We start from the raw sequence: 10,240 nt of genomic DNA, 5'->3' as shown, positions 1-10,240 counted from the left end.
TAAACCCCAGGTTTGTGAGATCTGCCCAGTGGATATTTTTAATTTAACCATACGACTGGCCTAAGCTTCCATGGTGGGGCTTCTTAAAGTCTGTCTTTGGATTTTCTAGAAGGATCTCTAGCCATATGCTAAGGAAGTGTCCCACACGGAAGGTACAGAATTGAGCCTCCCTCCCTGGGTGGTCGCGGGCCTCTTGATTCTGACCTCACCAGTACCCGTCCCCCCCCCTCCCCCGCCCCCCTTGCCAAATCAACCGCTGAGTGCGTTTGAATTTCATCTGGGGGCGAAATTCTCACCAAGAGAATTTCTGGAGTCTGGGGCTCGTGGTTTCAAAAGGCAGCTAGAATCCACGCAAGCCGGGGCTGGGTTGAGGGTTACTAAGACCTACTGAAGTGTGCCCCTCGCCCCCACCCCTGCCCCCGGAGAGCGAGGAGACCCTCCCGGGAGGAGGGGGTGGGCCGTGGTGAGTGAGCCCCACGCGCGAAGCCAGAGGCCCCAAGCTCCGCCCTGCTTCCCCAGGGACACCCTCCCGGGCCGGTTCAGACAAAGCGCGGAGACAGAGCTGGCTTCTACAAGATCTGAAACTTCCAGGCACTCTGATCCTTGTAGTCCAAGGGGTCCGTGGGGTTGTAGGTGAATTTCCAGGTGCCTGTGGGGTCCCTGAATTCCAAGCTGTCCACGGGGCTGTAGGGACCGTAGCTCTGGCCTGACAGGGAGGTGGGGGACTGGGCCAGGGAGGGGCCCACGGAGGGGCCCGAGAGGGGGCTGAGGGCCGGGCCCCCCAGCTGGGGCACCATGGGGGAAAGATAGGGATCCAGGCCACTGAAATAGGAGCTCGGAGACCCGTAGGCCGAGGGGGAAGAGCAGAAAGCAGAGGCGGGGGTGTAGGTCATGGCGTAGGGCGCGGAGGTCAGAGGGGGCCCGGCCGCCACCAGCCCCGCCCGCTGGGCCTCGGGCAGAGGGGACTCCGAGGCGGGGCTCCAGATGGACACCGTGGCCACGGCCGAGGTGGGGGAGACCGAGGGGCCGGGTAGAGGGGGGCTGTAGGAGTCTGAGATGCCCAGGGGATCTGGACAGACGTCCGAGGAGGATCTTGGCGACATGCCTGCCTTCCGCTTGGCCGGACGAGCCTTGGTTTGTGCCCCAGGGGGCTGCGGCTGCTGCTTCTGTTGCTGACGCTGCTGGCGGCATTTGGCCCTGCGGTTCTTGAACCAAACCTGGGGGAGGGGAGGGGGAGAAGGGGTGGGCGAGTGGGGGGGAGCCCCGGAGAGTCACAACCCCCCGGTTTTGGTCGGTAGCTGTGACACTCTATCCATCCACCTGACCGCCCGTCTGTCCGTCCATCCAATCACACACACACACACACACACACACACACACACACACACACGATCGTACAAACACACACATACGCACTTATCCATCCATCCATTCCATCAATTCACAAACATGCGTGAACTTTGGGGATACGTCCGCGGAGCTGACATTCTTGTTGAGAGTGACAGATTATAAATAAACAGTAGGTAAGTACATTGCATGGCATTCTAGAACCTTCTAGAAGGTGATAAACACTATGGAAGAACCAACTGAGCGGGAGGAGGGGACAGTAGCGCGGGGAGGGTGAGGGACATTGCGAGTTTACTTTTTTTTTTTTTCAACGTTTATTTATTTTTGGGACAGAGAGAGACAGAGCATGAGCAGGGGAGGGGCAGAGAGAGAGGGAGACACAGAACCGGAAAAACAGCCTCCAGGCTCTGAGCCATCAGCCCAGAGCCTGACTCGGGGCTCGAACTCACAGACCTCGAGATCGTGACCTGGCTGAAGCTGGACGCTTAACCGACTGCGCCACCCAGGCGCCCCTACTTTTTTTTTTTTTAATGTTTATTTATTTTTAGGAGACAGAGAGACAGAGTGTGAGCGGCGGGGAGGGGCAGAGCGAGAGAGGGAGACACAGGATCCGAAGCGGGCTCCAGGCTCCGAGCTGTCGGCACCGAGCCCGACGCGGGGCTCGAACTCACACACTGTGACATCATGACCTGAACCGAAGCCGGAGGCTTAACCAAGTGAGCCACCCAGGCGCCCCTAAACATTGCAACCTTAAATGCGAGAGTCCGTCTAGGTCTCATTGACAGACGTGGTGACCTGATTGGTTGATAAGCAGAGACTTAAAGTGATGGGGAAGAAACCTCCCAGGTTGGGGGGGGGGGGGCACCTGGGTCCAGTTTCAGCTCAGATCATCATCTCGCGCTTCGTGAGTTTGAGCCCCCCATCGGGCTCTCTGCTGTCAGCACGGAGCCTGCTCCGGAGCCTCTGTCCCCCTCTCTCTCCGCCCCTCCCCGGCTCGCGCTCTCTCAAAAATAAATAAACATTAAAAAAAAAAAAATCCAGGTAGAGGGAACAGCAGGTGCAAAGGGCCTGTGGCCAGAGTGTGCATGGCAGGAGTGCTGGGGGAAGAAGCAGCAAGGAGGGTGGAGGGAAGGGTAAGAAAAATGGGGAGAGGGGTTATGAGGGCTCCTTATGACTTTGACTCCCCGACTCCCCCTTCTCCCTTCACGCTTGGGTCCCAGGAGGGGCTGGGGCTCGGGGTGGGGGAGGGGGGCGGCCAGAACATCCCACCTGAACCCTGGACTCCGGCAGGTTGATCTTCAGAGCCACCTCCTCGCGAGCATACACATCCGGGTACTGAGTCTTGGCAAACAGGGCCTCCAGCTCCTCCAGCTGGCTCCGGGTGAAGGTGGTCCGCTCCCGCCGCTGCTTTCTGGGGGCGCCTACGGCCGAGAGGGGACAGCGGGGCCGTCAGGTGACCTGGGCCCCCGTTCTCTTCGTCCGCCTGTGGGAGGCCCTGAGGCTGCCAAGAAGCCCTTTCTGGGTGCTCGTCTGGCCCAAAGAAAGGCGCGCCCATTCCCTGACCTTGTAGGCCTCACTCCGTCCCCCCGGGGAAATGGGGCTCCTCTTTGCCTGTTATCTCGGGGCTCCTGCCTCACCCCAACAACTGGCTGTAGCCCTGGAAGGAGGTTTATCCCCGTTTCTAACATTTCTCATGCCCCTGGGGCTCCCGGGTGGCTCAGTCCGTGAAGCGTCCGACTCCAGCTCAGGTCACGGTCTCACGGTCTGTGGGTTCGAGCCCCGGCGTCGGGCTCGGAGCCTGGAGCCCGCTCCGGATTCCGGGTCTCCCTGGCTCTCTCTCTGCCCCTCCCCTGCTCACACTGCGTGTCTTTCTCTCTCTCTCTTTCTTTCTCAAAAATAAATCAACGTTAAAAAAATTTAAGAATAGGGGCGCCTGGGTGGCGCAGTCGGTTAAGCGTCCGACTTCAGCCAGGTCACGATCTCGCGGTCCGTGAGTTCGAGCCCCGTGTCGGGCTCTGGGCTGATGGCTCAGAGCCTGGAGCCTGTTTCTGATTCTGTGTCTCCCTCTCTCTCTGCCCCTCCCCCGTTCATGCTCTGTCTCTCTCTGTCCCAAAAATAAATAAACGTTGAAAAAAAAAATTTTTTTTTTAAATTTAAGAATAAAAATAATAAAATAATTAAAAAATAATAAAATTAAATATAAAAGTTAATAACAATTTAACAATAATAAATGATAAAATTTAATAAATAAATTTAATAATAATAAAATAAAACAACAAAATTTCCGATGCGCTGAGACACGTTCAGGGAAAACATTCCACCACTTGGGAGTGTAAAACTGTCAGGTGGGGCTAGAGGGCGCCACATCCGAAAATGCCATGACCATCCAACAGGCTCCGATGCCCCGAAGTCTGGCGCTTGCAAATGACCACAGACAGCTGATGCGTGGCTCTGAGGTCGCCCCGGGAAGTCCCCATCTTCTTCTCCCTGAGGACGAAGGACCCCAGGGACCACCGAGAGCTGGGCTGGCCAGGAGAAGGACCGTACTCACTTGGGTAGGACACAGCTTGGTGCATCAGATCCACACTGGGACCACTCAGGGCCAAGGCATTGACCGAGTAGTGGGGCCCCGGGTTCATATACGCCATCATGATCTCCGGGGACACTGCGGCCCAGGTCGGCGGGCCTGCAAGAGGAGATGGGGCGTTCAGACACTCCCCCCCCACACCCAGTTAAAAAAGAGGGGGGCGCACCTGAGTGGCTCAGTCGGTGAAGCGTCAGACTTCGACTCAGGTCACGATCTCGCGGTTCGTGAGTTCGAGCCCCGCGTCCGGCTCTGGGCTCGGAGCCCGGAACCTGCTTCGGATTCTGTGTCTCCCTCTCTCTCTCTCTGCCCCTCCCCCACTCGCGCTCTGTCTCTCAAAAATAAATAAACATCACGAATTTTTTTTAAACTTTAAAAGCATTCCCCGGTGACTGCGTGGTGACAGGCAGGCCCACGTCCAAGTTCTGTCTCAGGCTCTCTTTAGGTGTGCGACCTTGGGCACTTATCTCTCCGGGCCTCAGTTTCCACACCTGTACAACGGCCCTCCGCTTAAAGTGGGCAAAGCTTCACTGAGACCCTGGCTGCCGCTCCCCTCCCACAGCTGTTGTCGCTATGAGCCCAGAAAAGATGTGCAGCCTCGCACAGAATCACAGACGACCGCAGGGTGACCCGCTGTCCCGGCCTGCTCGGGGACAGAAAGGTTTCTAGAGACGCAGGCCTTTCCCCACAAAAACCTGGAACAGTCCCAGATATAGCAGGACAGAAACAACAGGGAGGACTGATCGTCCCTCCAAGACCACATGCGACCTGTCTGGTGGCCTTACTTTAAAAAAAAAAAAAAATTTTTTTAGACGTTTATTTTTTGAGACACAGAGACAGAGTATTGGGGGGGGGGCGCGTGCGGGGGGCGGACAGAGAGAGAGGGAGACACAGAATCTGAAACAGGCTCCAGGCTCCGAGCTGTCCGCACAGAGCACGACGCGGGGCTCGAACTCACGGACCGCGAGATCGCGACCTGAGCCGAAGTCGGACGCTTCACCGGCTGAGCCCCCCCAGGTGCCCCATGTCTGGTGGGCTTAGTGACCCCAGTGGCGGCCCGGGCGTGGAGGAGCAGGCTCCGCACCATGTCCCGGGCAGTGGAACAAACAGGAAGCATCTATCAAAGCGACATGCCATCTTCCCTCTCCCCAACCTCCCACCCCACCCCTGCCCCGGGGGCCACAGCCTTCGGGGTGCCTCAGTCCCCCTCATGGGAAAATGGGAATGAAAAGAGACTTTAGGTCGTTAGGTGGTTGTGAGGGTAAATGCATGACGTCTGTCAGCCCCTTAAACTAGCACCTGTTACAGTCGGTACCCGGTAGGTCGCAGCTCTGGGCCCTCGCTGTCATTTGCGGGGACATGTTTGCAGAGACCGGACGCTGGGATTTCTTTCTTTTTTTGAGACAGAGAGAGTGCAAGCAGAGGAGGGGCAGGCGGGGACAGAGAGCACCTGAAGCAGGTTCCACCCTCACCGCGGAGCCCGATTCGGGGGTCTCGACCCCACAACCCTGGGATCAGGACTTGAGCGGCGATCAAGAGTCCCACGCGCAGCTGACAGCTGCCCAGGCGCCCCATCCTGGGGTGTTGAATAGAACCTCTCAGGGGCGCCTGGGCGGCTCCGTCGGTTGAGCGTCCGACTTCGGCTCAGGTCATGATCTCGCGGTTCGCGAGTTCGAGCCCCACGACCGACTCTGTGCCGACAGCCTGGAGCCTGCGGATTCTGTGTCTCCCTCTCTCTCTGCCCCTCCTCTGCTCATGCTGTTTCTCTGTCTCTCAATAATAAATAAACATTAAAAAAAATTTTTTTTAAATCCTTGGGGCTCCTGGGTGGCTCCCTCGGTTAAGCATCCGGCTCCTGATCTCAGCTCAGGTCGTGATCTCATGGTTCATGAGCTTGAGCTCCGCACTGGGCTCCGTGTTGTCAGCACGGAGCCTGCTTCAGATTCTCTCTCTCTCTCTCTCTCTCTCTCTGCTCCTCCCCCACTCACACGTGCACGCACTCCCCCTCTCTCTCACACACAAAATAAATAAAAAAGCATTTTTACTTTTTTATATTGTTTATAAATTTTTTTTAATGTTTATTTTTGAGAGAAAAAGAAAGCACAGAGCAGGGGAGGGGCAGAGAGAGAGGGAGACACAGAATCCGAAGCTGGCTCCAGGCTCCGAGCCGTCAGCACAGAGCCCGACTCGGGGCTCGAACCCACGGACCGCGAGATCGTGACCTGAGCCGAAGTCGGACGCTTAACCCACAGAGCCACCCAGATGCCCCTAAGTAAGCCTTAAAAAACAAAAAAAATCCTTGATCTGTGCTTATTACGTATATGGCTGAGAACCACGTCTTTTAATTTTGTTAAAATTGCACTTTGACGGTAGAAGCGTGCGTGGGTTACGTATCGTATATTAATGAAGTGTATATTTAATACATATCGTACGGCATATACATATGCGATGTGTAGGCTTCGGATTCTGTGTCTCCCTCTCTCCGCCCCTCCCTCGCTCACGCTCTCTCTCTCTCTCTCTCTCAAAAATAAGCAAACATTAAAAAAATAATTAAAAAAACAAACACACCAGAAGGCATTTGCTTTAGCTCCTTCCCCTCTGTCCTTCTCGTCCCCCACTTGGGGGACCGTGTTCTATTTCCATAAATTGGGGCCCTACAGCCTCGCGGGATGGAACTCCTGGGAAAATGAAACAAGGTAATGGGGTGGTGGCGGGATCTGGGGTGAGGGTGAGGCCTCTCATCTAGATGGTCAGGGAAGACCTCTCTGCAAGGAGGTGACCCCGGAGGGGCGTCTGGGTGGCTCAGTCAGTTAAGCGGCCGACCCTGGATTTCAGCTCAGGTCACGATCTCACGGTTCATGGGTTCGAGCCCCGCATCGGGCTCTGCACTGCGCTTGGGATTCTCTCTCTCTCTCCCCCTCCCTGGCTGGCTCACTCTCTCTCAAAATAAATAAATAAACATTTAAAAAAAAACTTAAAAGAGGGGGTGACCCTGGCGCTGAAAAGCGAAGGCTCAGTCAACTTGGGAAGGGGCCTCCAGGCAGAGGGAACAGAGGTTGCAAAGCCTGGAGGCTGAAATCGTTTTTGCCTGGTTGGAGGAGAAACAAGGGGCCGGCGGGACTGGAGCAGAGCCCGTCCGGGTGGAGAGTGAACCGGGTGGTGTGGGACCCGACAGGAAGGTGTTGGGGAAGCTCACGGCTAACGGTTTCAACAAAAGCAGAAACCACTTTAAATCGGAAGAACCAGACCCCCCTCCCCCTCCTCCCCGCCCAGTAACCTTCACCCTGGCATTCGCTCCCCTTGGGTTGTCCCCACAGCCACTAAGGGCACCGCAGAAATGACAGGGTGGCCTCCAAGGCTGCTGCCGCTCTGGGGGAAGCCACGGGACCGCCCCCCCCCCCCCCCCCCCCGGGGGAAGGTCAGGGCCAAAGCCTCGGACGAGCCTGCAGATGACTCAGCCTTCTGGTCGACCCCTGACTACATCAGCGCGAGCGTCCTGAGCCAGAATCATCCAGTGGGGCCCCCCGGATTCCTGTCCCCCAGAGACCGTATGAGACCGTAAATGCGTGTTGTTTTCAGCCGCCGAGTGTTAGTGTAACTGGTTACACAGCTGTGGAGAACTCAGCGCACACGAGCCTTACGTCCTCAGCACAACCCTGGGAGGCAGGCGCTGCGTTACTGCTATGCCCCCATTTCATAGACGGGAACATCTTGAGGCTCGGGCATGGTTCCTGGCCCAGGGTCATGCGCAGGCCGCCAGCAGGGACTCGGGGTTCCAGCCCGGGGGGCAGAGGTTCCCGAAGGCTGTTCTCCCAGCACCCGGCCCGGGGCTCCCTCTGTCCCTTCTCTCTGTCCTCCCACGGGGCCATGATGCTACACCAGAGGTTCCGGAGAGCCTGGAAACAGGGAGGCTCGTAAGAACCGCCCCGCCAGGGACCACGTGCAGGGCCTGAACGAGAGCATCCAAGGTCACTGTCCTCCCCACCGACTCAGTGCCCCCCGCTTAACCAGGCTCAGAGCTTGGCCTTCCAGGAAAGCCCAGCCTTCTCGCACGGGGATGATCCAGCCTCCAGACGGGGAAATCCGAGCCTGGGGTGAGGAAGGTGCTCGCCCAAGACCAAGGAGCTGATGGTGACAATGACCCCCAGGACTGAGGGTTTGCCCGCTGCTCAGATAACCAACAAGTAAGGGCCTTGTGTTCAAGATGGCAGCAAAGAATAATAATGGGGATAATATCGACACCCACTGACATTTTTCTCTGTGTTTGGCAACGAAACGAGGGACCTCACGACCTCAGGACGTCCTCGCTCTGCACAGGCTCTTCGCGTGAGCTTCTTCCCCAGGAGCACAGACAGCAATAACTACAACATCTACTACCTTTGGCTGAGAATTTTCGAGAAACCGGACCGCGCCCCTATCACCCTCCTGCCTGGTGAATTTCAAGGCAATGGTGCCTCATGATCCCAAAGATGGGCTGAGGGGGACCCTTCTCCCTGCCCCGGGGACCAACGTGTGGGACCCGAGGCTGGCGCCCGGGGCCCCTGATGTCCAGCGGCCACAGGGTCCAGGGTCCCGTCTGGAGCAGGTAAGGCTCACACCCACCTTGCGGGTAGTCAAAGAGAGAATCCCTGTAATTCTACAGGTGGGGAGACCGAGCCTGAGGGGTGCAGAGGAAAGTGCCCACCCCTCTTGACAGCCATGAGGACTTCCAGCGGGGATCCCAAAACAGCTCAGACATTTCACTGAGGGCCTCTGGACTGAGATCTCGGGGAACAATAAGCTTGTGAAAACTTCCCACAAGGTAGGTGCTCGTATGATCCTCGCTTCACAGAGGAGGAAACCGAGGCTCAGGGAGGAGTAGAGTCCCCTGCTCTTGACCCCCAAATCTACCCCAGATCCCCCAAAGCAGGATGAGGCCAGCTCCCTCTCCTGGGTCTCCAAGCCTGTGACACGGGCTCCCCATGGCTCATCCGACTGCATCGTCGTGGCGCCCCATCCTCGCGTCCGCATAGCAGACGGGGAAACAGAGGACCAGAGAGGTCACGTGAATGGCCCAACGCCACACAGCGAGGCTTCAAGCCCAGACTCAGGTGGCCCCACATCCGCCCCCGGCAAGACTCCCCGAGCTCAGCCACGTTCCAGGTCCTCCCTTGCTGGATCTCCGCCACCATTCGCTCGGCCACCCTGTCCGACAGGAGCTGAACTGTGCATGCTCATGACCAAGGTTGGACAAGCAGGAGTCTCTAGGGCAGGGAGGCCCCTACCTTAGTAATCACTCCACCAGCATGGGATCCGAGAATCCCCGAGAATCCCGGCATTCCTGGCCCCATGGGGCCATCCCAGAATCTACACTTCCTCCCTCCTGCTGTCGGCATGTGGCTCTTAGCATTTTATTTTTTTCAACCCCCACTCGACAGAGAACCAGGCACCCCAGCCACACGCCCGGGCACTGGGAGAAGCCAAGGGGGCAGCGGGGAGACGGGTGGGCTGTCCGTGAATAAACGCACCAACGAAGAGAGTTTCAGGCAGTGCACGTTTCGAAGAAAACACAAGACGATGGGCTAGGAAGTTGCCTTGGACCAGGAGCGAGAAGCCCCCAGCCCCGGACACGTCACCAACAGGCCACTCTGAGCCCCACCCCACCCCACCCCCACGCGCGGTCCACCCTTCGTTCCTCCTGGTGCGCTCACAGCCCGCCCCGCACCTCCGGACGCGGGGACTGAACCTCTGTTCCCCGCAGGTCCCTGCACCGCACATCACACACGCCTGTACCGGGTGCTGAGAACCCAGGTGGGGAGAAAACAAACCCAATTTCTGCCCCCTGTCCCCCCTCCCCTCGCTCCCCTTCCCTCCGTCCCCTCTCCCCTCTGCCACTCCTGCAACACACCTTCCGAAACAGGGACGGGGCTCTCCCGGTGGCCCGGGACCTGGGCGGGAGTTGTCAGATGGCAAAGCCTGAAGGAAACAGGTCCCCTCACATGGGGAGATTTTAAGCTCCGGCTGGGAGTGATGTCATTTGCGGTGGCCTGGATCTCGGAGGGTAATCCTGGCCCCGGGTGGGGGACTTGACAGGGCGCCAGGAGGTGACATTGGCTGGGAGGGGGAGGGGCGCCCGCCTGCCTAATCCCCTTCCCCTCCCCACGACATCTTGGCAATTAGGGCTGATGGGGACGGGAGGCCCCAGCTCCTGCCTGTGACCAGGAACCACCACCCCACCCCACCCCACCCCCCGCCCCCGGCCGCCATCGCCCCGCCACTCCTCAGGGAAGTTCTTCCTTAGGTCTAGCTGGTGTCCTTCCAGCTTTGGTG

At 57.9% G+C, this 10,240-nt stretch overlaps 1 protein-coding gene across 1 annotated transcript; it reads right to left on the bottom strand.

The window, feature by feature from the left end:
* Positions 1 to 258: 258 nt before the first annotated feature.
* Positions 259 to 9,983, bottom strand: CRX (cone-rod homeobox). The gene is made up of 4 exons (XM_047836658.1): positions 9,819 to 9,983; positions 3,899 to 4,033; positions 2,617 to 2,768; positions 259 to 1,217 (listed from the first exon to the last, which is right to left on the bottom strand). Exons 2-4 carry the CDS (start codon positions 3,996 to 3,998, stop codon positions 570 to 572), a joined length of 900 nt encoding a protein of 299 aa, XP_047692614.1. The 5' UTR covers positions 3,999 to 4,033; positions 9,819 to 9,983; the 3' UTR covers positions 259 to 569.
* Between the last annotated feature and the right edge of the window lie 257 nt (positions 9,984 to 10,240).

The sequence above is a fragment of the Prionailurus viverrinus genome, chromosome E2 (assembly GCF_022837055.1).
Source record: "Prionailurus viverrinus isolate Anna chromosome E2, UM_Priviv_1.0, whole genome shotgun sequence".
In the NCBI taxonomy this organism is placed as follows: Eukaryota; Metazoa; Chordata; class Mammalia; order Carnivora; family Felidae; genus Prionailurus; species Prionailurus viverrinus.
This window is presented reverse-complemented; position numbering and strand designations above follow the sequence as displayed.

Bases quoted from the DNA above. Each gene is read 5' to 3' on its own strand.
- CRX (XM_047836658.1), bottom strand. From the start codon at position 3,998: ATGATGGCGTATATGAACCCGGGGCCCCACTACTCGGTCAATGCCTTG. The intron at 2,769-3,898 runs GTGAGTACGGTC...TCTCGGCCGTAG, and splicing joins CCAAGCTGTGTCCTACCCAA to GCGCCCCCAGAAAGCAGCGG. The intron at 1,218-2,616 runs GTGGGATGTTCT...CCCCTCCCCCAG, and splicing joins TGCCGGAGTCCAGGGTTCAG to GTTTGGTTCAAGAACCGCAG.